Genomic DNA, 27,385 nt, shown 5'->3' on the forward strand with positions numbered 1-27,385 from the left:
ACCCTGAACCAAAAATAAAAGCTTAAAAAAAAAGAAATTACTCTTCAAAACCCAACACTGTATTTGCTATTAAAAAAAGATTGTACCACGAGGTCAGGAGATTGAGACCATCCTGGCTAACACAGTGAAACCCTGTCTCTATTAAAAATATATAAAAAAAAAAAAATTAGCTGGGCATGGTGGCAGGCACCTGTAGTCCCAGCTACTTGGGAGGCTGAGGCAGGAGAATGGCATGAACCCGGGAGGTGGAGCTTGCAGTGAGCCGAGATCGCGCCACTGCACTCCAGCCCAGGGGACAAAAAATAAAAAAAGATTACTGTAGGCCAGGTATGGTGGCTCACACCTGTAATCCTAGCACTTTGGAAAGCCAAGGGGAGGATTGTTTGAGGCTAGGAGTTCAAAACCAGCCTGGACAACATACCAAGATACCCTCTCTACGAATTATTTTTTTCTTTTAATTAGCCAGGTGTGGTGGCACATGCCTGTAACCCCAGCTACTTGGGAGGCTGGGGCAGGAGGATTGCCTGAGGCCAGGAGTTTGAGGCTGCAGTGAGCCATGATCACTCCAGCCTAGGTAATAAAGCAAGAGCCTGTCTCTTCATTTTTTAAAAAAGAAAGAACTCTTCGTGAGAAATTTCTCAGGCAGCGCCATTGAGGAAGGAACGCTTTTCTCAAGAGATTTATATGCCTTGTATACCTTATAGATACTATATATACCATAGCTCCATATAAAATTGTCTTTTATTTAGCTACTAGGAAACAAAACTTTCAGAGTCTGCCTCTGGTAACAGTGAATGAACTGAAAGCTTTATTTACATGTACTTCTATAATCAGCTTCAAATTCCTGAAATATTTTTCTTGAATTTTCTTTTGAAAAAAATCCTAACATCATGTTCATGTAAGCTATTTCAAATAAAGTGGACATAAGCATTCAGTGGCATAAGAAACTATCACACATAGGCATCAATCGATCAGGAAATAATCTACCTCAAACAACTGCAATTTGTTCTTTGTGTGGCTTCAACAAAATCCCAGGATGCCACTTTAGCAGCTGTCGCTTCTTCGCATAGACCACCTGATGAAGCAGAATACTTCCTCCTAAGATTTAAAGTTACAAAATTCTTTAGAATTCATAAAATTTTCTATTAAAACTGAATGTAGCATTAAAATTAATTTTAAAGATCAACATTATGAGTTAAAGAAAAATCAAATGACTGCTTATACTTTAGATATCTTCTAATTATAAGTAATTATCAACATGCAATTTTTGAACTTATAAATGAAAATACACACTTGTTCTGTGCTCTGTTCATATTGCATTCTTGCCAAACTCTATCCACCACATGATTTGCTAATTTTCTGGGTATTTTCCCACCATGGTGGCTAGTACTATCGGAGTTGAAGCCATCAGATACTGAAGAAAATTTGACCCACTTCTGGGCAGACTGAGGATCAACTGAAAACAAAACAAAAAAACAGGCTGTAGGAGAACAAACGTAGGTTTCAAGTAACATTATCTGGGTTTTTTATTAATTTGTGATACAAGCTGCTCCAGCTATCTGGTAAAATTATTTGTATTTTGAGATAAAAAGCATGCTACTTTTTGGAACCAGATCTCATTAGGCAATGTGGCAATCAAGTACATCTCTGTAACCTACCACTCTCAGTACCAAGAGTGGGGTTCTCAGGAGCCAGGTAAGGCCAACACACGGTGGCATGTGGGGGGAGGTGGGCTGAAGGCAAGGAAGATCGTCCCATGGATCATGCTGTATAAGCAAACCAGACTACCCTGATGCCCAGAGTGACATCATCAAGGTCAGGGGCTGGCCAGAGGTGGGTAGACTGGAAGGACTTAGGAGTAGTGCGAAGGGGCCCTGGACACCAGCCATGGAGCTGCTGCAGAGAGCCTGGCTTCCACATCAAGTTGGGGTTTGGAGCCCAGGATGAGCCCCTGCAGCAGCAGCACTCTGGCCCTTCTGTCCCTGCCAGCCTCTGACCTGGGTCAGTCAATCATTGCTGGATTTTAGCCAAACACTTTAGTGTTCTCATTTTGTTGGAAATCAGACAGTCTTTTTTGTAAGGTCAGCTGAGCATGAGCATATTTCCCCTCCATTGTAAAAAGCTCTTCTGTGTTTTTGTATGTTTCTCCTCCAATGTAAAAAGTTCTTCTGTGTTTTTGTTTTAAAGGTAGATGGAGGGAGGGCAGGGATATAAACCTGTTGCATGAATCGGTGGGTCAGAACTTTAGTATATGCGTATGTTCTTGAGTGACAGGGCATTTTGCTGAAAATAAGCACCTTGGTAACTAAACCCCTTTTAATAGCTAAAACGCTTTAGTTCTGTATTGACAGTTACTGTAAAAGCTTGGGTTTATTTTTGTAGGACTTAAGGGCTAAGAATTAGAACACAGCAATGAGCTGCTCTGTTGGAGTAAATTTTAATTATAGATAAACACACAAACCTTTAAAAATAAAAGCACGCTACTTTTAAATACAGAAAGCAAAATATCTAAAACAGGGAATGCAAACTGGATGGCAGTGTATCAATGCTGATTTTCTAAGAGGACTGAGTAATAGTTGTATAGGAGAGTGTCCTTAATTCTGGGAAATACACTGAGTACACAGGAGTGATGGGACATCATGTCTGTAGCTTGTTCTCAGATGGTTCAGAAAAAGACCAATGATAATGAATGTACATACATACAGAGAGGGTGATGGAGTAAATAATAACAGTTTGGAAATCTGGCTAAAGAAATTACTTGTACTACACTTGTAGCGTCTCAAGAAGTTTGAAACTATTTCAAAATAAATTATTTCTTAAGTACTTACTATACACAAAATAACAGATTACCAGAGCTGATGAGACAAATTACTGCTGTACCTGTTTGGACTTCCTCAGGAGATGTAGGTGGTGTAAGCGTAACCGAAGACATAGCAGGATCTCTTGTGGAAGCAGGCACTTGGTGGACACCCAAGCAAGAAGATGAACAGTGAGTGGATCCCACAGGGCTAGGAGTAGGAATGTCTGACTGAGGGACTAGAACAAAGCATGCTGGGTAGATCATTCGGACACCAGCTGAAAGGAAAAAAATGGGACAGGAAAACCAATTACGTTTGTGACTAGTGAATTAGTTTCACTCAAAAGTACTATAATGGAAAAGTAGGTATCACATTTATACAAATAAAAATACATTTTTATAAATATAAGCTTATTTGGCATGAGTTTTTCTTTTTTTTTTTTTTTAGAAGAAACCACAATAAACTGTCAGTGGTGGTTACCTTTGCTGAGAGAGATTTGGAAAAAGGCAGCTTTCCTTTTAATTTTTTAGATTTCTAGAAATGTGCTTTTTAAATCTTTATTTGCATCCCTGACCAACTTAATGTGTATTACTTTTTCAATTTTATTTTTTAAGTTTAACAAAGGTAATCTGGACACCAGAATTACAAACCATTTTCTACTTACTTTTCTATATGCCTCTATATTAAAAGCCTAAAAAATGTGTGTTTTTTCCATTTTTGTCACAACTGCTCTAGTAGTAATGTGTTTATTAAAAGTGAACACTGGTAATCTTTTTCTTAAAAAAAAACAGACAACAACAAAAAAAAACAGGCCAGGAGTGGTGGCTCACACCTGTAATCCTAGCACTTTGGGAGGCCAAGGTGGGTGGGTCATTTGAAGTAAGGAGTTCAAGAGCAGCCTGGCCAACATGGCTAAACCCCATCTCTACTAAAAATACAAAATTTAGCTGGGCTTGGTGGCAGGCACCTGTAATCCCAGCTACTCGGGAGGGTGAGACAGGAGAACTGCTTGAGCCCAGGAGGTGGAGGTTGCAGTGAGCAGAGATCGCGCCATTGCAATCCAGCCTGGGCAGCGACAGAGCGAGATTCCGTCTCAAAAAAAAAAAAAAAAAAGATGAAATGAGGTGATCTTCATGTATAACATTACCATTAGATTCCCTTAAATACAATATGATAGATTCTAATTCCAATTATCTGCTAAATTATACTTTCTCCATGCCTCCTCTCATGCCTCTCTGAGGTAGAGTATATGTCTTCACTCCATTGTCAGGCTATGTAACTTGCTCTGGAATGTAAGCATGTGATATAAGCCACATCCTAACAGAAGCTTTAAATGTGCCTGCAGGGTCAGTGCAGCTTCTCTCACTTCTGTCTTCTGCTATGAGATTAACATGTCCCAGATATGGCTCCTTTGTTAACCTGGGTCCCTGAATGAGAGGACATAGAGAATACAGCCAATCTGAAAAAATCTGACCCTTTTAGGCTCGGCGTGGTGGCTCATGCCAGTAATCCCAGCACTCTGGGAGGCCAAGGTAGGTGGATCACTTGAGGTCAGGAATTTGAGACCAGCCTGGCCAACACGGCAAAACCCCATCTCTACTAAAATTACAAAAATTAAGTGGGCATGGTGGCATGCACCGGTAATCCCAGCTACTAGCAAGACTGAGGCAGGAAAAGCGCTTGAACCTGGGAGGCAGAGGAGGTTGCAGTGAGCCAAGATCGTGCCATTGCACTCCAGCCTGGGCAACAGAGCGAGACTCCGCCTCAAAAAAAATAAAAATAAATAAATAAATAAATAATAAAAAAATACAAAAATCTGACCCTTTTGGCAGGCAGAGCATGCCAAAGTCATAAATTCTCTAGTTACATTTTCTGTCTCTTAAGTTATTGGAAGTGATAGTTTTACCAAATGTTAAAAGATCATATAACACAGGTTGTCAACTTTTCAGCCTCCAAATATTAATTCACTCACAATTAACTGTCCCATCCTAAGCATGCTTCCCTCTAGACAGAATGTATTTCCCTGCCCCAATGACTTTGGCTTGGCCATTTAACTAGTTTTGTCTAATGCAATGTGAGCAGATGTAACATACACCATATCCCAGCAGAAGCTCCGAGTACACTTACATGGTTAGGTTCAGTCCCTATTATTCTTCTGTTCTCATAAGAACAGCATGTCCTAGCTACTGGGATATTCATTTAACCTAAGTTACAGAATGAGCAGATACATGGAGCCAAACCAGCTAAGATGCAGCCCTTAAGTAATGTGAGCAGGAAATAAGGAACAAATCTTTGGTGTTGAAAGCCACTGAGTTATTAGACTTGTTTGTTATGCAGCAAAATATAACTAATACATACAATCATGCGTTTTCCCCTTAGGAATAATACTCAGGATCCATACCAACAAGAACTTCTACTGCAGCTAAAGAATCATCTTCCCAATCCATATCTTCCTGTTTTTCTTCAGACATCTCCTTCAAGCAACATGAGATAGGATAGAACTGTTTCCATTCACCAATTAATTTTTTTGTAGCTGAATCAGACATCTTGAATGCCTGTCCTGTGAGAGTGCCATTTAGTCCAAATGGGCATAAGATAACTAGAAACCCAAAGCAGACATCAAATAAGTAACAAAAGACTGTTTTACCAAATAAGAACACAGTGAACAATGTGGCAAGTAATCGCGCAATTATAAAAAAGAAAGGGAAACCAATAATAACTATTCCAGAGAAAAATCAACTTATATACTTCGTTACTGTGAAGATAAAGTACAACACTGAGTTTATTATATAAACTGTTAAAAATTTGTCTGCCCAGGCTGGGCATAGTGGCTCACGCCTGTAATCCCAGCATTTTGGGAGGCTGAGGTGGGTGGATCACCTGAGGTCAGGAGTTCAAGACCAGCCTGGTCAACATGGTGAAATCCTGTCTCTAATAAAATACAAAAAAAATTAGCTGGGTGTGGTGGCACACACCTGCAATCCCAGCTACTTGGGAGGCTGAGACAGGAGAACTGTTTGAACCTGGGAGGCAGAGGCTGCAATGAGCCAAGATGGCACCACTGCACTCCAGCCTGGGCAACAGAGGGAGACTTTGTCTCAAAAAAAAAAAAATTGTCTGCCCAAACGCTAAGAATTTTAACAGAAGCTAGGAATATTTGTGTATCCTTCAATTTACTTTGACTCCCACTAAGAAAAAGCATTCTAAGAAAAAGCAATCTGACGAAAAACAATATAGATATATAAATCTAAATATTTATAATGTAATGCCATGTAAACTTTAAAAAGCAAATATTAGGTTTAAAGTTAAAATAAGAACACACTGCCAAGCCTTAAAGGCAATTCAGCAATCTTATAAAATATTTCTTCTAGAATTCAACTTTTTTCATAGTATAAATAGTATCAAAAGTCCCTTTGTAGCTATGTCACACATGGCTCTGGCCAGGCATGGTGGCTCACTCACACCTATAATCCCAGCACTTTGGGAGGCCGAGGCAGGTGGATGACTTGAGGTCAGGTGTTCAAGACCAGCCTGGCCAACACGATGAGACCCAGTTCTACTAAAAAAAATACAAAAATTGGCCAGGCGTGGTGGAAAGCGCCCGTAATCCCAGCTACTAGGGAGGCTGAGGCAGGAGAATTGCTTGAATCCGGGAGGTGGAGGTTGCAGTGAACCGAGCTCACGCCACTGCACTCCAGCCTGGGTGACAGAGCGAAACTCCGTCTCAAAAAACAAAAACAAACAAAATATGGCTTATATGACCTGACACACAAGATAACCTTGAAAACATTAACACATATAAATCCAATACGCTATCTAAAAGAACACTTTAAACTACTTCACCATTCACGGTCAAGAATTTTTTGGTAATACCCGTATTTAAAAATTTATTTCACTGACTTAACACTCTAATGGGGAAGAAAAAAGTAAATGACATCAAAATCATCATTAGGCTAAAGATCAGGGGGAATTCCATCAATCCCCAAATGTAAAATTATGAAGTTCAATAAGGATCTTTCAATAAAAGATCAAATACCTAATATAATAAAATAATCTACCTTGAAATGGGCTATTAGACTGTTGAGCAAGGGTGATATGCTCTTCACTGAGAAGGTATACAGGTTGATGTTGGTTAATTTCCACACTGGTACAAACATTGCTGTCTCCATGCAAGAAAAAGGTGAAGGAGCAGGACAAGTGTTCACTAAAAAAGAAGAAAAAGTTTTATCTTAGTGATGACTAGTGGCCAAAAATGTTAACTTGCTTTTCTTTATTAGGAAGTACGCAAAAATGCACTCTATTTTGCCCAAAAATTCTCTTTATCAGAAGGAAAAAAATCATGGATATGAGCAAAGACTTAGCTATAAGAAATGTTCTTTACAACACTGTTTATAATAGGAAAGGATGCAAATACAGGAACCAGTTAAACGAGTTAGGTACATTCACACACAGAATTATTATATAGCCACAAAAATAAGTTAAAATAGGAGAGTAGGTTTATTGGAAAGGGACAGGCTACCAAAATAGTAGGATGAATTTTTTTTTTCTTTTTCTTTTTTAAAGAAAGAGAGAGAGTCTCACTATGTTGCCCAGGCTGGCTTGTAACTCCTGGGCTCAAGGGATCCTCTTACCTCAGCCTCCAAAGCAGCTGGGACTACAGACGTGGGCCATCGTACCCAGCTCTTTTTTTTTTTTTTTTTTTAAGAAAAAAGTTTTATTTGGATAAAGAAAATAAAGGCGGACAACAGAATTAATGGTGACTTAATTTTTATTTCTGCCTATTTTCTCCTCTATATAAGAAACTAAACACAAATATGTTTTCTCACTTTATTAATTCTCAATTGGACTACTCATTTAATGCAATCCCCTCCCAACCAATAACATTATTTTAAAGCAATAATGGGTCTTACAGTTGAAGGCATCCTAGAATCAAGAATATATGCAAAACAGTACACCTTAATGAAATTCAGGTATGGCTGGGTATACAGGTTGGAAAATAAAAGTTCCCAAGGACACCAGAGGTATCCTCAAGATACAATTTAGAAGGGTCAAGTTGCACAGAAGAGGATAAGATTGTACACTAAGAAAATAAACTCTTCTTATTCCTTCTCTACACATTTATCTTAAGAATCCATCTTTAAAAAAGTTTTTTAAACTATGATGATTAATCAACTCAAAACCTGTTTTATATATGTATAAGCTCTCTTAAATTTCTTCTGGATAAGCAGAACTTGGTGAATTAAAATCAAATTATAGTAAAAGTAATGCTAGAGTTAACAGAAGTGGGAAAATAGATGGTAGAAAAGAAGCAAAAAGCAATACAGAGCTAAGAATTTCTACATCTTATACATATGGAGTCGATACAAAATGTCTAAACTTGATAGAACAAGAAACAGAAATTTAAGCATGTTATTCAAGTTACAAATGTAACTGACAGAGGCTAGTCTGAAGGTGGTGAGTTACCTCAATTGACTGTTCAGTTAGTTGCAGATCGAACTCCTTGTTCTACTCTTTCCCCTCTTTCCACTACTGCATGTGACTAGTCTAAAAAATGCTTTTAATCGAAATAAATTTTTTTTAGGCCAGGCACAGTGGCTCATATCTGTAATCCCAGCACTTGGAAGGTGGGCAGATCACTTAAGGCCAAGAGTTCAAGACCAGCATGGCCAACATGGTGAAACCTCCATCTCCCTAAAGATACAAAAAATTAGCCAGGTGCGGTGGCAGGTGCCTATAATCCCAGCTACTTGGGAGGCTGAGGCATGCGACTCACTTGAATCCAGGATGTGGAGGCTGCAGTGAGCTAAGATCGCACCACTGCATTACAGCATGGGCGACAGAGTAAGACTCTGTCTCAAAAAATATATAAGTAAATAAAAATAAAATAAAAATTAATGTAACTGACAGAAAAACTAAAAATAATATAACTAAAATAAAAAGCAGACAAAAAACTTATCATTCTTGGCAAGAAAGCAGTGACAATGGCTCGGAGTGGTGGCTCATGCCTGTAATCCCGGCACTTTGGGAAGCTGAGGCAGGAGGATCACCTGAGGTCAGGAGTTCGAAACCAGCCTAGCCAACATGGCAAAACCCCGCCTCTACTAAATATACAAAAATTAGCCAGGCATGGTGGTAGGCACCTGTAGTCCCAGGTACTCAGAAGGCTGAGGCAAGAGAATGGCTTGAACCCGGGAGGTGGAAGTTGAAGTGAGCACCACTGCATTCCCAGCCTAGGCAACAGAGGAAGACTGTCTAAAAGAAAAGAAAAAAAAAAAAGAAAGAAAAAAAAGGAAGAAGAAAAGAAAAAAAAACCAGTGACATTGTTGAAAGTTGATAAATCAAGGCCCAGTGGTAGTATAAAAATCTCTGGAATTATGACAGTAACCACCAGAAGTAAAACAAAGCTAAAAAAAAAAAACAAAAAAAAACCAACCTGGTTACTTCTGGGAAAGGGAGTTGGATATTTGAGCAGTAATCTTTAAGGTTTTTTAATTTATAATACCATTCTGTTCTGCTTGAATTATATTAAAGTTTTTTAATTTTTATAAATTATAAATTCTATATATTAATCAGTCATTACTATACATTTCCTCACGTCAATAATTTTTATTTTTATTTAATAAAGTTTTTTTTTGTTTTTTTTGAAATGGAGTCTCGCTGTTGCCCAGGCTGGAGTGCAGTGGCGCGATCTCAGCTTACTGCACGCTCCGCCCCCCAGGGTTCACGCCATTCTCCTGCCTCAGCCTCCCACGTAGCTGGGACTATAGGCGCCCGCCACCTCGCCCGGCTAAATTTTTTTTGTATTTTTAGTAGAGATGGGGTTTCACCGTGTCAGCCAGAACGGTCTCCATCTCCTGACCTCGTGATCCGCCCGCCTCGGCCTCCCAAAGTGCTGGGATTACAGGTGTGAGCCACCACGCCCGGCCTAATAAAGTTTTATTTAGAAATAATTTTAAATTTACAGAAAAGTTGCAAAGACAGCATAGGGAGTTCCCATATACCCTTCACCCAATTTCCCCTAATGTTAATGAACATCTTAGATAATCATTTGTCAAACAAGCAATTAACAATGATACACTATTAACCAAACTCCAGTCTTTATTTGGATTTTCTACTTATGTACTTTCTCTGTTCCAGGATCCAATCCAAGATACCACATTGCATTTAACCAATAGTTTATAATAGAAAAGAAAAAAAATAAGCTTGTTTCTACTCTGATTAAAATGTTAATCTCGGCCAGGCGCAGTGGCTCATGCCTGTAATCCCAGCACTTCAGGAGGCCAAGGCAGGCAGATCACGAGGTCAGGAGTTCAAGAACACCCTGTGCAATATGGTGAAACCCTGTCTGTATTGAAAAATACAAAAATCAGCTGGGTGGGGTGGCACACGCCTGTAGTCGCAGCTACTCGGAAGGCTGAGGCAGGAGAATTGCTTGAACCCGGGAGGCGGAGGTTGCAGTGAGCCGAGATCACGCCACTGCGCTCCAGCCTGGGCGACAGAGTGAGACTCCATCTTAAAAAAAAAAAAAAGTTAATCTTATTGGAATAATTATTGGTTGAAGAATTATGAAGACTAAAGACATCTGCTTTAGTAAAAAGGGTATAAATCTAAAATAACCACCCAATCAAGATAAGTAAAGAGACTGTTAATAATAACTTTGAGAACTATCCACTCAGCAACAGACCAATGCTATTGCTCATTTAAAGTAAAAAACTGAAAGGCAGGTGTGGTAGCTCACAACTGCAATCTCAGCTACTGGAGAGGGAGAGTTGAGAGGATCACTTGAGGTCCAGAGTTCAAGGCCAGCCTGGCAACATAACAAGAGCCTGTCTCTACAAAAAAATTAAAAAAACAGCAAGCCATGGTGGCACACATCCATAGTCCCAGTTACTCGAGAGGCTGACGCAGGAGAATTGCTTGAGCCCAGGAGTATGAAGCTGCAGTGGGCTATAATCGTACCACTGCACTCTGGCCTGGAAAACAGAGCAAGACTCTATCTCTAAAAAAAAAAAAAAAAATTTACTTTGGGAGGCTGAGGCGGGCGGATCACGAGGTCAGGAGATCGAGACCATCCTGGCTAACACAGTGAAACCCCACCTCTACTAAAAATACAAAAAAAATTAGCCGGGCGTAGTGGCGGGCGCCTGCAGTCCCAGCTACTCGGGAGGCTGAGGCAGGAGAATGGCGTGAACCCAGAAGGCGGAGCTTGCAGTGAGCAGAGATTGAGCCACTGCACTCCAGCCTGGGCGACAGAGCAAGACTCTGTCTCAAAAAAAAAAAAAAAAAAAAAAAAAAATTAAATAAATAAATAAAAGAATATGACCAGACTGCCCACTGGCCTGAGAATGAGAAACACATGGAATAGACTTCTACCTAATCTGTAGTTTAAAGCATAAAGTATGACATCAACTGGCTAACCGCTCCCCACCTCCACCACCTCAAGTTGACCTCCAGTTACACGAGTGAGAATACATAACTGCTATTTTTTTTTTTTTTTTTTTTTTTTTTGAGACGGAGTCTCGCTCTGTCACCCAGGCTGGAGTGCAGTGGCGCAATCTCAGCTCACTGCAAGCTCCGCCTCCCGGGTTCACGCCATTCTCCTGCCTCAGCCTCTCCGAGTAGCTGGGACTACAGGCGCCCGCCACCACGCCCAGCTAATTTTTTATATTTTTAGTAGAGACGGGGTTTCACCTTGGTCTCGATCTCCTGACCTCTATTTTTAAGCCACTAAGTTTTGGGGATGGTTTGGTTATAGCAAAATAACTGATATAGAAATTAGTACCAAAAGTGAGGCACTGCCAAAACAAAAACCTGAAACATGTGGCTTCCGCTTTGGGACTAGATGGTGGGTGTGGAGTAGTCTAGGACACTAGAGAAATGATGAGGAAGCTACTATGAGAGACTGGGAAATGATGACCCATGCTATATAATGGGGAAACACTTTGTGGAATCTTTGCCAGAAATAATCTGCAAGGCAGAAAACGTGCCTAATGAACTTAAAGAACAGTTCAAGTCAAAATGTAAATTGGTTTTTAAGAGCTACACTTGATAAAGTACTAAAAGAAAGAGATGAATATAGAAAAGAGCTTACTGGCTTGCAAGCATAATTTAGAGAGAATACAGACAACTCAGGACCAGCAGGGTTGAAAAATGAAACAAATACATGGTGCCATTACACAGCCTCAGCGAAAAGATCAAATCAAGAGTGTGACTCTAACATCCTGTTATAAACATCAAATATAATTTTTGATACCAATTAAAACATTAAGATTTGGGTTTTTTCCTCATAGCTTTAAGCCTCCATACATTTACTTTTCTCAAAGAAACATTTTAATGTAAACAATCATATGCTACAAATTTTCTTCTGCATGGGAACGCACATATAGCCATATCTGTGCTTTTCTTTCTTTCGAATGTCTTTTTCTGACACAATTTTTCTATATAACTAAGGATGAGTTACAAAGTATGTAAATACATAAAAGATAATTTCTAAACAGTATTTTTGTCTTAGAAAACCGCTAATATTAATAATTCTGAGAAGAATATGTCCATTATGCTCATATATGTGCTGACATACAACACAGGCAGAAACCAATTTTCAAAGCACTTTTCTCTCTTAACTATATTAAAGGACATGAGAATCTAAAAGCAAGACCAAATGCTAAAAACTTAAATGAAAAACTGATAGTCAACCAGCTAGAATTACTATGTATTTTTCAATATTACAAGCTTTTTACATGTTTTTCAGGCAACCTCAGAAGACTAATGCATGTCTTGGTAGGGAGGCAAATCTTTAAAATGAATTCTAAGAAGAATTACTAATTAAAAATACCATGCTAAGGAAAACATTTATTAAAGAAGAGCTGGGTGTGGTGGTGAGCACCTGTAGTCCCAGCTACCAAGGAGGCTGAGGGTGGGAGGATACTTGAGGCCAACAGTTCAAGCATGCGGTGCACTTTGATCAAGTCTGTGAATAACCACTGCACTCCAGCCAGGGCAACAGGGTGAGACCCATTTCTTTAAAAAAAAAAAAAAAAAAAAAAGAGAGAGAGAGGGAGAAGAGACTCAAGCAAGAATAACCTACTATGTAGAGAAATTGTAATTTGATTAATTTTAGGGTAAATATGCTACAGAAATGATTATGAAAGCTGTGTGCTTACTTAGCTACTGCATAGTAAATTTTTAAAATCTGAATTGCCAATACTTCCAAGAATATTTATAAGTAAAAGCAATAACCTAAAACAGTCTCCTGGTCTTTATCTTTAAAAGACAAAGAGGGCCAGGTGCAGTGGCTCACACCTGTAATCCCAGCACTTTGGGAGGCTGAGGTGGGCTGATCACCTGAGGTCAGGAGTTTGAGACCAGCCTGGCCAACTTGGCAAAACCCCATCTCTACTAAAAATACAAAAATTAGCCCAGTCTGGCCAGGCATGGTGGCTCACGCCTGTAATCCCAGCACTTTGGGAGGCCGAGGCGGGCAGATCACGAGGTCAGGAGATCGAGACCATCCTGGCTAACACGGTGAAACCCCATCTCTACTAAAAATACTAAAAATTAGCCGGGCGTGGTAGCGGGCGCCTGTAGTCCCAGCTACTCGGGAGGCTGAGGCAGGAGAATGGCGTGAACCTGGGAGGCGGAGCTTGCAGTGATACAAGGTCGTGCCACTGCACTCCAGCTTGGGAGGCACAGTGAGATTCCATCTCAAACAAACAAAAAAAAAATTAGCCGGGTGTGGTGGTGTGCGCCTATAATCCCAGCTACTCAGGAGGCTGAGGCATCAGAATCGCTTGAACCCAAGAGACGCAGGTTGCAGTGAGCCAAGATCACACCACTGCACTCCAGCCTGGGTGACAGAGCACGACTCCATCTCAAAAAAAAAAAAAAAAAAAAGACAAAGAGGCCTGTAATCCCAGCACTTCGGGAGAGCAAGGCAGGCAGATCGTTTTGAGCCCAGCAATTTGAGACCAGCCTGGCCAACAAGGTGAAATTCCGTTTATACTAAGAATACAAAAATTAGCTGGGTGTGGTGGCACACACCTGTAATCCCACTTACTAAGGAAGCTGAGGCAGGACAATCACTTGAACCTGGAAGGCAGAGATTGCAGTAGGTCGAGATCTTGCCACTGCACTTCAGCCTGGGCAACAGAGTGAGACTTCATCTCAAAAAAAAAAAAAAAAAAAAAAAAAAAAAAGACAAAGCGGCTAGGAGACCTGAATTTTATAACCTCTTATCTACTGTTCCTTTAATCAGTGGCGTATAATTCTTAAAAACACAGCTTTCAACTGTTTCGTTTCATACATGAAATATTAAATAAGAGAATTTAAAAACAGCCAGTCATGCCTGTTATTTCAGCACTTGGGAGGCTGAGGCAAGAGGAGCTGGGCTTGAGCCCAGGAGTTTGGGACGAGCCTAGGCAGCATAAGACCCCATCTCCACAAAAAAATTAAAAATTAGCTAGGTGGGGTGGTGCATGCCTGTGGTCCCAGCTACTCGAGAGGCTGAGGCTGAGGTAGAAGGAACATCTGAGCCTGAGAGGTTGAGGGTGCAGTGAGCTATGATGACACCACTGCCCTCCACTCTCCAAACAAAAAATGATATTTAAAATGGATTTTTCTCATGACAAAGCATTTTAAAAGATTTTAAAAATTATTTTAAAAGCATTTTTAACATTTTAAAAATCTATTTTCCTGAAAATATTATAATATGGGAAATGTTTAAATATATATTAATTTGACCTATCTTAAATATTATTTAGGAAAATAAGTTTACTCTAGTATGTATAAAATCATAAAAGTCATCTTTCAACTTTCCTAACAGTCTTTCCAATGAGCACTTACCCACTTCATTTTTTTATTTTATGGTTTAGAGACAGGTTCTCACTGGAGTGCGGTGGTACAATCGTAGCTTGCTGCAGCCTCAAACTACTGGGCTCAAGCAATCCTCCCATCTCACCCTCTTGAGTAGCTGGGACTACAGGTGTGCGCTACCATACCCAGCTAATTTTTTTTTTTTTTTTCCTAGGGATGGCAGGGGCGGGGGCTCGCTATGTTGCCCAGGCTGGCCTCAAACTCCTGGCCTCAAACAATCCCCCACCTTGGCCTCCCCAAGTGCTGAGATTACAAGTATGAGCTAACCTCATCTGGCCCCATTTTATCTTTTAAATAATAAAATGTGGCTTCTTGATGTAAACTGATAAATTGTTCTCCAAGGAGTCTTTGTAGCAATCCAATATTCCAAAGTACAAAACATGTAACCAATGGTCTCAGCTCCCATTGTTTATCTGCCACTACCCTATTTACTAACACCACTCAATCCCAGCAGTCTATGATCAAAGAATCACTACCTCCTATACTGCTAGCATATAATCCCAATATACAATAGTCTGATCTTATTGTAACATACAATGGTTTAAAATAAACCAAGTTTGTATGTGATACTGGAGGGAAACAATCTTCTAAATATGTGATACAAGTTGAGATTTTTTTTTTTTTTTTTTGAGACAGAGTCTTGCTCTGTTGCCCAGGATGGAGTGCAGTAGTGCGACCTTGGCTCACTGCAGCCTCCGCTTCCCAGGTTAAAGTGATTCTTCTTCCTTTGCCTCCTGAGTAGCTGGGATTACAGGCGCCCGTGACCATGCCCAGCTAATTTTTGTATTTTCAGTAGAGACAGGGTTTTCCATGTTGGCCAGGCTGGTCTCAAACTCCTGACCTCAAGTGATCTGCCCACCTCGGCCTCCCAAAGTGCTATAGTTACAGACATGAGCCACTGCGCCCAGCCAAGATTTTTTTTTTTTTTTTTTTTTTTTTGAGACAGTTTCACTCTTGTCACCAAGGCTGGAGTGCAATGGCATGATCTTGGCTCACCGCAACCTCCGCCTCCTGGGTTCAAGCAATTCTCTTGCCTCAGCCTCCCAAGTAGCTGGGATGACAGGCGCCTGCCACTGCGTCCGGCTAGTTTTTTTGTATTTTTTTAGTAGAGATGGGGTTTTGCCATGTATTGGCCAGACTGGTCTTGAACTCCTAACCTTAGGTGATCCGCCCACCTTGGCATCCCAAAGTACGGGGATTACAAGCATGAGCCACTGTGCCGTTCTGAAATTTTTTTTAAGAGATGGTGGTCTCCCTATGTTACCCAGGCTGGGGTGCAGTGGCTATTCATAGGCACAGTCGTGGAGCACTACAGCCTCAAACTCCCAACCTCAAGTGATCCTCCTGCTGCAGCCTCTTAAGTGGCTGGAACTACAGGTGTGCACCACCACACCCAAATCTCTGAAATCCTTATATTAAAGGCAATATTCTAGTCAGAGAATATTATAAAACAATTAGAAAATACCAATATAGTAAATTCAGACTTGCTTTTTTTCCAAGGAGAAATGTTATTTATATCATTCCATCAAACATTTTTGGTATTTAACACTCAGAAAAGTGAGTTAAAACAAAAACATGTCACTACAGTAACAATTCAAAGTATTATTAGCTACTATAAAGGATGGCAGAGAATACTGTTGATCTCCATGAGCTCACACTACAATATCTAAAACAAAAAGTTATGAATGAGGCAGAATTTTATAAATGAACTTGAACAGTCTTCCATCGTGGAAAAAAAGGTTCCTCAAATTAAGTACTGAAATTAATCAAAAGATTATTCCTAAAACAGAAAATGAAGATATATGCTTATAGATTAAAGCTGGCTCCTCTAATAGCAACAATTCCATACGTATGCTAGATTAGGCAGTGCCACATCAAACCTATTTCTAGCATTTGTATTAAGCAGCTACAGAAAAATGATATCCCATTTGCCAGTAGAGAATCTGAGGCACAAGGAGGTTAAATGGCTTGTGTTAAAATCGTAATACTAGTAAAGAGAATGCTGACTTCAAACTCTAAACACCCTATCAACCAATTAAAAAAATGGGCAAAAGACTTCAACAGTCATTTCTCCAAAAATGATATACAAATGGCCGATAAACACGTAACATGCTCAACACATCACTAATCATTAGGGAAATGCAAACCAAAAACACAGTAAGATACCACCTCACACCCATAAAAATAGCTTTAAAAAAAACAGGAAATAACAAGTGTTGATGAGGATGTGGAGAAAATGGCACTCCTCTGCATTGCCTTTGGGAATGTAAAATAGTGCAGCCACTATGGAAAGCAGTACGGAAATTCCTCCAAAAATTATACTTCAAATTACCATATGATCCAGCAATTCCACTTCTGGGTAGACACCCAAAGGAACTTAAAGCAGGGACTTGATGAGAGATGTGTAGACCAATGTTCATAGCAGCATTATTCACAATAGCCAAAAGGTGAAAACAACCCAAATACCATTTACAGATTAATACATAAACAAAATGTAGTAGATACATACAACGGAATACTATTCAGCCTTAAAAATAAGGGGAATTCTATCACATTCTTCATAAATGAATCTTGAAGATTTTATGCTTACTGAAGCAACCCAGACAAAAAAGGACAAATACTACATGATTCCACTCACATGAGGTACCTGCAACGGTCAAGTTTCTAGACAGACAAAGTAGAATGGTGGTTATATGAAGCTGATGAAAAGAAAAGAAAAATTGAAGAGCTACCACTCTTTTATGAGTAGACATTCAGTTTGGGACGACGAAAAAGTTCTGCAGATAGATAGTGGTGATGGTTAACAATGTGAATGTACTTAATGCCACTGAACTGTACATTGAAAAATTATTTTTATGTTATATACATTTTACCACAATAAAAAGAAACTGTAGTCATCTTTTCTTTTTTCCTTTGAGATAGGGCCTTGCTCTGTCACTCAGGCTGGAGTGCAGTGGCATGATCAGAATTCACTGCAGCTTCCACCTCCTGAGCTCAAGCGATCTTCCTGCCTCAGCCAACGAAGTAGGTGGGACTACAGGTGTGAGCCACTATGACCAGATAATTTTTAAAATTTATTTTTGGTAGAGATGAGGTCTCACTATGTTGTCCAGGCTGGTCTTGAACTCCTGAGCTTAAGCAATCCTCCTGTCTTGGCCTCCCAAAGTGCAGGGATTACAAGCATGAACCACTGTGCCCAGACTCCCCTAGCCATCTTAATTCTGAGATTATTTTTATTCCATGAATTCAAAAGTTTCCAAACTTGTCTTACATTAGGATCTTCTAAAATTTCCAAAGCCCAGATCACAGTCCCAGGTTAAGACACAGGCATCAATAATTTTTTGTAAGCTCTCCACGTGATTCCCACATCCAGACAAGTTTGGGAAATACAGATTTCTACAGCCTTCAGAGTAACTTTTAAATTCTTAAATTTACAGGTATAATACCAGTATCAGGTATTATTAACATAGTTCTATGAACAAAAGATCTATACTAAAATCCAGAAATTAACATCTTACCTGTGAATCCTGTACATATTTCTGCTCACTCAGTGAACATATTACTTACATTATACAGTAAATAATACTTAGAAAGTGGCCGTGCGCGGTGGCTCACGCCTGTAATCCCAGCACTTTGGGAGGCCAAGGTGGGTGTATCATGAGGTCAAGAGATCAAGACCATCCTGGCTAACATGGTGAAACCCCGACTCTACTAAAAATATAAAAATTAGCTTGTAAGAGTCTACAGTAAGAATTATAGAAAGAAATTATGGTAAGAAAGGCTGGGCATGGTGGCTCACACCTGTAATCCCAGTACTTTGGGAGGCTGAGGCTGGAGGATCACTTGAGGCTACGAGTTAGAGACCAGCCTGGTCAACATGGCCAATAGAGAAACCCCATCTCTACCCAAATTACAAAACTTAGTCAGGTGTGGTGGTGCACTCCTGAAGTCCTGACTATTTGGGAGGCTGAGGCAGGAGAACTGTTTGAGCCCGGGAGGCAGAGGTCGGAGTGAGTGCACCACTGTACTCTGGCCTAGGAGACAAAGCAAGACCCTGTCTCCGAAAAGAAAAAGAAAGAAAGAAAGAAAGAAAGAAAGAAAGAAAGAAAGAAAGAAAGAAAGAAAGAAAGAAAGAAAGAAAGAAAGAAAGAAAGATAGATAGATAGATAGATTATGGTAAGAAAACCTCAACAAGGAGGAAAAACAGAAGAAAGAAAAGTCTTTCTTAGCATTTACTTTTTCTCATAAACGTTCTAGAAAGCATGAAAACGTAGAAAATTGACCACGCAAATTCTAGTGACATCATCACTTAAGATTTCAGAAATGATACATAATAATCTTGATGACAGACATTAAGGACAAAACATTATAGACAGGCTACAGGGAAAACAATAAAAAGGCACATCCAGTCTGCTGAAGTAACTACACCTAATTTAGCAGAGTTCATACCCTGACTGATACAAGGTATAGGATTCTTCTTGCCTTTAAGATTCTGAAGCATACTCACAATTTAGCATACAATTCCAGAAGGGTTCACTGACCACCAGAGAAGGTACCTTTCACCAATAAACACTACCAAGTTCAACTGGGCTTAAAAAGCCCTAGAACTGTGTTGTAAATACATTAGTCCAATACACACATATATACTATTGGTGACTTAAAATGTGGCCAATCCAAACTGAGATATACTCTAAGCATAGCACACACACCTAATTTCAAAGACAGTACAAAAAGTAAACTATTTCATTAATACCTTCTGCATATTTAATTATATATGCTGAAATGATATTATTTTGGACTTACTGAATTAAAAAATATATTACAATTAATTTTGCCTATACATTTAGGTTTTTTTTTTAACTTTTTAAATGTGCCTAGTAGAAAATTTTAAATTACATATGTGGCTATTATACTTCTACTGGACAGTACTACATTAGATGACGGGAAGAGAGGAAATGAGTCCATAAAAAACCTAACAGCAATAGCTCCTAGCTTCTTTAGAAATTTGCCTTTTCGGAGACAGTGAGAAACCTAACCAAAGGACATCCTAACGCTACTAATGGTTAATAATACATTTCCAGGGGAGACTTACATCTCACGGTGCCTATTTTTAATCAGTTTTGGAGATCACGAGATAATGTAAAAGCCATACATGTGGCAGAAAATAAATACAGCTTTATGGGTGAAATTTAAAGCATATTCTTTCATTTACTTCCTTAAAAAATTTGATGAATTTCTTTATTGAAGCACCAAAGGTACTGTTTTAATTATAAATATAAAGGTTCTTGTGTAAGCAATACCACCTGAAAAAATAACTTTCTGCAATGATGAAAATGTTCTAGATCTACATTGCCCAATACAATGGCCATTAACAACAGCCATCCTTTCCTTCCTGTGAACTTTTACTGCTTTATCCCACAAAACCAAAAATTTATCACTCTGTGGACAAAGTTTTTTACTACTAATTAATTCCAGGGCTCTAATTATTCTAATACAAAGGCTTAGAACATATTGAACCAAACATTTAATCCTATTTTCTTTGTTATATCCAGCAAGGATTTATTATATCCTATATGTACATGTCTATATGTATACACATAATATAGACATACAAACACACACATATATAACATGTAATACTCTATATTGCCTTTTTTTTGTGACGGAGTTTCACTCTTGTCGCCCAGGCTGGAGTGCAGTGGCACAATCTCTCCTCACTGCAACCTCCACCTCCCAGGTTAAGTGATTCTCCTGCCTCAGCCTCCCAAGTAGCTGGGATTACAGGCATGTGCCACCACACCTGGCTCATTTTTGTACTTTTAGTAGAGACAGAGTTTCACCATATTGGCCAGGCTAGTCTCGAACTCCTGACCTCAAGTGACCTGCCTGCCTTGGCCTCCCCAAGTGCTGGGATTACAGGCATGAGCCACCACGTCTGGCCTATATTGCCTTTTAAAATTGGAATTAAAGATAACTGTTTTACATAGAGCAAATATATCAAAAAAAGATTTAACAACATTTTTTCCACAGAAATCAATTATATATAGTTGAGGGAATGGGGTAAGATTAAAGTATATATTAAAATCAAACATGCTCCCTATTAACTATTTCCCTCCTATACAATCTCATCTGCCACTTAACAAAACTTCCTATGTCACTACATACGTAAGATACTGAACCAGCTGTCTAAAAAAAAGAATTCTTTACTAGTATGTTTCTATTCTGTATACCCTCCTAGAAGCATTTAAAACTTTTGCTAAATACACAAACTTTACTGCACACTCAGCTAAATGGCTACAACAGATTCAACATGACAAAAAGCTTAACCAAACACAATCTTAAGAAAGTTCTTGGCCAGGCGTGGGTGGTGTGTGCCTGTAGTCCCAGCTACTCTGGAGGCTGAGGTGGGAGAACCAATCAGGCCCGGAAGTTTGTGGCTGCAATGAGTTATGATTGCGCTACTGCCATCCATCTTGGGCACAGAGCAAGACCCTGTCTCCATTAAAAAAAAAAAAAAAAAAAAAGTTCTTATTCAAGATAATCTTATTCAAATGCGCTCTCAAACATCACAAGTTCAGAATATCTTTTATAGAAGAGACTAAAACCTACATTAAGTCAACGGTACTTATTACAACCCATTTACTTGTGGGCTCACTAGAAAACTCAACACCTGTCATGTGATCCAGTCCCCAGCAATGTAGGAAAACACCTAAACTATTCAAGAAAACACTGGTCATCATTCTTTTAACCAATTATCTGAAGACTGGTTTGTTCCCGTGGTTACTCTTACACTTGTGGGATTCTTTACAGGTAACCTAGCTGTATCCCTAGAATTTGATTCCATTTCCTCTCTTTCAGTCCCTAAAGACTGTTAAACAGACAACTACATGTAGGTCCAGATTATCAGAAAATGAGATTTTTTTTCTTTAAAAATTTTAAAGAAAGGAAAAAGAAGATAAAAAGGTAAGGAATATTATTTTCTCCTTTGTTCAGGTCAAAGTAGTTTCACAGCATAAATTTTCTTTCTTTACAACTCTTGTTCTTTTTTCAGAATACTTATACCAAAAGTGAATTGATTAGTAAACAAAAACAGTCTATATAATACTTACGTTTCAGAATGGTCTAGAAATGCATTAATTTATAATCAATCTTTATCTACCTTCCCTATATCATTCCATTGAATTCAACAGAAAAGAAGTCCCAAATAATAACTTAAAGATAGACTTAGCTGCTTGATTTTTCTCCTACTTGCTTTTCCAAAGAAGGAAAAAGGGTAAGAAAATTCCTGTAAAAAAGAGATTTGAGGACCAGCATTTATCTTTCAAGAATAAAGTCAGTTATTATACCACAACTATGGTTCAAGAGTAACTCAAAAGAGCATACACTATTTCTGGTAACACTTCACTAATAAAATACAATCTTAATTTAGTTCCCCTCCTAAATGGGTCAGCCCATGGAAAAACACTAGTGCTCAATTACATGGTTAAATAACAAGCAGCATCTGTTGGATTCATGAAAATCTCCAATTAAAAGTTGCATTTTCGGTCAGGTACACTGGCTCATGCCTGTAATTCTAGCACTTTGCGAGGCCGAAGAAGGTGGGTAGCTTGAGCTCAGGAGTTCAAGACCAGCCTAGGCAACATGGTGCTATCTTGTCTCTACAAAATGTACAAAAATTAACCAGCCTTGGTAGCGTGCACCTGTGGTCCCAGCTACGTGGGAGGCTGAGGTGTGAGGACTACTTGAGCCTGGGCTGCATGAGCCATGATTGTGCCACTGCACTCCAGCCTGGGTGACAAAGTAAGAGACCTCATCTCAAAAAAAAAGTTATTTTTCATTTTTTTTTTTAAACAGTCTTGCTCTGTTGCCCAGGCTGGGGTACAACAGCTCAATCCTAACTCAATGCAGCCTCAATCTTCTGGGCTCAAGTGATCCTCCCACCTCAGTCTTCAGGGTAGCTGGGACTCTGAAGTCCCACTTCAGAGTGTGTGCCACTGTGCCCAGCTTTAAAGAGATGGGGGTCTGCAGCCATAAAAAAAGAATGAGTTCGGCTGGGCATGGTGGCTCACGCCTGTAATCCCAGGACTTTGGGAGGCCAAGGTGGGCGGATTACCTAAGGTCAGGAGATCGAGACCAGTCTGGCTAACGTGCTGAAACCCCATCTCTACTAAAAATACAAAAATTAGCCAGGCGTGGTGGCGGGTGCCTGTAATCCCAGCTACTCGGGAGGCTGAGGCAGGAGAATCACTTGAACCCAGGAGGCGGAGGTTGCAGTGAGCCGAGATCGTGCCACCGCGCTCCACCCTGGGCGATAGAGCACGACTCCAGCTCTCAAAAACAAAAAGAATGAGTTTATGTCCTTTGCAGGGACGTGGATGAAGCTGGAAACCGTCATTCTCAGCAAACTAACACAAGAACAGAAAACCAAACACCGCATGTTCTCACTCATAAGTGGGAGTTGAACAATGAGAACACATGGATACAGGGAGGGGAACATCACAGACGAGGGCCTGTCAGGGGATAGGGAGCATCAGGACAAATATCTAATGCATATGGGGCTTAAAACCCAGATGACGGGCTGATAGGTGCAGCAAACCACCATGGCACATATATATCTATTAACAAACCTGTACACTCTACACATGTATCCCAGAACTTAAAAAAAAACCACATAAATAAAATAGGATCATTAAAAAAAAGAAAAAATGAGAGACGTGGGTCCAGCTATGCTTCCCGGGCTGCTCAAGCGATCCTCCCATCTCGGCCCGAGTGGTGGATTATAGGAGTGAGCCCATATTTTCAATTATTAATAGCCTATAAAGAGTTTTTCATAAAGCCAAGAGCAGTGGTTCACGCCTGTAATCCCAGCACTTTGGGAGGCTGAGCCGGGAGGATCACTTGAGCTCAGGAGTTGGAGACTAGCCTGGGCAATAAAGTAAGATTCTGTCTCTACAAAAAGTTAAAAAAAATTAGCCAGCTGTGGTGGCATATGCCTGTGGTCCCAGCTATACAGGAGTGAGCTGTGACTGTGCCATTGCACTCCAGCCTGGGCAACAGAGTCAGACCCTGTCTCCCCCCAAAACAAAGGAATTTTCATAAAGAAAAATACTTCCAGTATCTTGCATGGCTTATTGAACACATTCATTTGCCTCCACCTTCCTCATGAAACTGTCTCCATAAAGATGGTAAAAGGCAGGAGGAAGACGAAGAGAATGGTGTAAGTGGCAGCAACAGACAAGAGATAGCCATAAAATTTAAGAACCTAGCAAGCAAAGGCAAAAATTCTAACTGACTTAGATAAGGCAAAGGAGAAGTCAAGATATAAACTGAGTCAAACTACACAAGCTGGAAACAATCATCCTCAGCAAACTAACACAGGAAGAAAACCAAACACCGCATGTTCTCACTCGTAAGTGGGAGTTGAACAGCGAGAACACATGGACACAGGGAGGGGAACATCACAGACTTGGGGCCTGTCAGGGGGCGGGGGGGCAAGGGAAGGGAAGCCATCAGGACAAATCTCTATGCATATGGGGCTTAAAACCCAGATGACGGGCTGATAGGTGCAGCAAACCACCATGGCACATGTATCTATTAACAAACCTGCACGTTCTGCACATGTATTGCAGAACTTAAAGTAAAAATAAACAAATAAATAAAATACGATCATTAAAAAAGAGAGAGAGAGACGGGGGTCTAGCTATGTTTCCCAGGCTGCTCTCAAACTCCTGGTCTCAAGCCATCCTCCCACCTCGGCCCCTTAGTGGTGGATTACAGGTGTGAGCCCATATTTTCAATTATTAATAGCCTTTTAAGAGTTTTTCATAAAGCCTGGTGCAGTGGTTAAACTTACAAAGTTATAAACTGAGTCAAACCGCAGAATCCCAGAAAGGCTACACATATATACACACACACACATATATATACATATATATACACACACACATATATACACATATATATGTATATACACACATCCCTGAAGGTGGATGTATAGGTGTAACTGAAAAGAGAAGGGGCTGGGCACAGTGGCTCACACCTGTAATCCCAGCACTTTGGGAGGCTGAGGTGGGCAGAACACTTGAGGCCAGGAGATCGAGACCAGCCTAGCCAACATGGCGAAACCCTGTCTCCTTAAAAATACAAAAATTAGCCAGTCGTGGTGGCTAGTGTCTGTGGTCCCAGCTACTTGGGAGGCTGAGGCATGAGAACTGCTTGAACCTGGGAGGTGGAGGCTCAAGTGATCCAAGATTGCGCCACTGTACTCCAGCCTAGGTGACAGAGTGAGACTGTTTCAAAAAAAAAAAAAAAAAAGGAAATAAAAAGAAAGTAGAAGGAATGAAAGTTCAAAGATATTAGAGCCTCTCCACTTTCTTCCAGATCAGTGAAATACTTAAGAGGTCCACTCTTTGAAATGGTTGAAACAGAGGGACTCAGAACTAGAGATATTCAGATACAGCTGAGATGATGTATTTAAAAGGTTAAGTGAAAATCTAACCACTATATAAGTGAGCCCCACCTCCAAACCTCCTTTCCCCAATAGGTTCACTAAACACTGGCAGCCAAGCTTATACCCTCTAGTCAGAGTACTGAAAATCTCCTCTGGGAAAACTACTTAAGCAGGTGACGGGGCGTATAAATACTGGCAGTTGGATGACAGGCACCCAATAAAAACGGTCAAGTCCCCAGATCATTCACTCTAGTAAAGCCTGCAATGTCATAAGCTACTCACATACACAGAACTTCCAGTTAGCATTTTAGTGCCCAGAAGTCTAAGAGGGTTGCTAATCAAAGATTCTATACCCAGTCAAAACTACCAATTATAAAGATAGAAAAGAAAGAAACTTAAGAGCCTGCAATTCTGTGGTTTGACTCAGAATTCCAACATTGAGGATCTCAAAAGCATTACCATCCTTGCACTCTCAGGAAACTACTCTCAGGTTGGGCACCACCATAACAGTAAATAAGACAAAAAAAAAAGGAGAAATGAGAAATGAGGGGTCCAACAAGGAGGGAAAAGCGAAGAGAATTCCCAAGATGACTACTGTGAAACAGGACTACAGAACTAATCCAAATCGGAAAAGAGGAACGAAGGGTAACAACAGGGATATTAATTAACAAGAGGGGAAAAAAGAGGAAACTAATAAGATTATACAAAGTCCTTGAAGGTAGGGAGAAGCGATTTACACTTCTAGCAGATAGTCTACAGATGAACTACCAACAGGTACACACAGATCAAGAGTCACCAAACTACAAAAAGTCAGCTAGAAAATATTTCAGGCTAAGTATTTTCAGCTTTGCAGGCCATCTGTCTCTATCACAACTATTTAACTCTGCTTTAGTGTGAAAGCAGCCATAAAACAATCTATCAATGAATGAGCATGGCTATGTTACAACAAAACTTTATTTACAAAAAAAGTGGCAGAGTACAGGCAGGAGTTTACTAACTCCTAACATATATAATTAAGTGAAAAAAAGGGATAATCATTAATACCTGGGAAAACAAAACGATGTACAAGAAATGAAATGTGAAGGCCGGGCACGGTGGCTCATGCCTGTAATCCCAGCACTTTGGGAGGCCGAGGTGGGCAGATCACGAGGTCAGGAGATCAAGACCATCCTGGCTACATGGTGAAACCCCGTCTCTACTAAAAATACAAAAAATTAGCTGGGCGTGGTGGCGGGCACCTGTAGTCCCAGCTACTCGGAGGCTGAGGCAGGAGAATTGCGTGAACCAGGGAGGCGGAGCTTGCAGTGAGCCAAGATCGCGCCACTGCACTCCAGCCTGGGTGACAGAGCGAGACTCTGTCTAAAAAAAAAAAAAAAAAGAAAAGAAATGTGTTTCAATATACTATGGCTCAGTTACAAATAATATTTGTAAAATTATGAGTATAAATAAACATTGTTTTTACCAAAACTTATAACTATAGTGGCAAGATAAGGAAAGGGAGAGGAAGCCAGGTGCGGTGGCTCATGCCTGTAATCCCAGTGCTTTGGGAGGTCAAGGTGGGTGGATCATTTGAGGTCAGGAGTTCAAGACCAGCCTGGCCAACATGGTGAAACTCTGTCTCTACTAAAAACGCAAAAATTAGCTGGGTGTGATGGCGGACGCCTGTAATCCCAGCTACTCAGGAGGCTGAGGCAGGAGAATCACTTGAACCCGGGAGGCAGAGGTTGCAGTGAGCCAAGATCGTACCATTGCGCTCCAGCCTGGGCAACAAGAGTGAAACTCCGTTTCAGGAAAAAAAAAAAAAAAAAAAGGAAAGGGAAAGGTAAAAGAAGTGTGCGCAAAAGTGCCAATATCCAAGTGTTGAGTGGGGGGAAGTAAGATAGCTAACCTCTCAATAGAAAGTCAACAGAATTTCAATGGTAGGCTGTTGTGACCAAAAAAAAAAAAAAGCCCACTAGATTAATCCTAACTGATAACTCAAGAATAAGCACGTTATTTCTTTCAAAATTTTTAAACAGGTAACTTAAAAGAAACAGAAGAATTAAAAATTTGCTTCTGAGGAGCAAATCTATTCATTAAAAATTAAGAATTTGCTTCTGAGGAGCAAATCTATTCATTGGGGCTTAGGATTGCAGCTTTTCATTTTAAATCTTGGCAATCTGTTTGACTTCTTAAAACCATGTAAATGTATATACCTGGCTGGGAGTGGCGGCTCATGCCTGTAATCCCAGCACTTTGGGAGGCTGACGCAGGTGGATTGCTTGAGCTC

At 40.1% G+C, this 27,385-nt stretch overlaps 1 protein-coding gene across 2 annotated transcripts in view; it reads right to left on the reverse strand.

The window, feature by feature from the left end:
• MED13 (mediator complex subunit 13) overlaps window positions 1–27,385 on the reverse strand; it is a 127,688-nt gene that overhangs the window by 84,734 nt on the left and 15,569 nt on the right. For both annotated transcript variants that reach the window (XM_055256719.2, XM_055256718.2), the window contains exons 4-8: window positions 6,857–7,002; window positions 5,200–5,397; window positions 2,881–3,075; window positions 1,294–1,456; window positions 988–1,098 (exon numbers count right to left, since the gene is read on the reverse strand). In XM_055256719.2, the coding sequence (XP_055112694.2) occupies window positions 988–1,098; window positions 1,294–1,456; window positions 2,881–3,075; window positions 5,200–5,397; window positions 6,857–7,002 (813 nt within the window). The remainder of the gene's footprint in view (window positions 1–987; window positions 1,099–1,293; window positions 1,457–2,880; window positions 3,076–5,199; window positions 5,398–6,856; window positions 7,003–27,385) is intronic.

The sequence above is a fragment of the Symphalangus syndactylus genome, chromosome 20, assembly GCF_028878055.3.
Source record: "Symphalangus syndactylus isolate Jambi chromosome 20, NHGRI_mSymSyn1-v2.1_pri, whole genome shotgun sequence".
In the NCBI taxonomy this organism is placed as follows: domain Eukaryota; kingdom Metazoa; phylum Chordata; class Mammalia; order Primates; family Hylobatidae; genus Symphalangus; species Symphalangus syndactylus.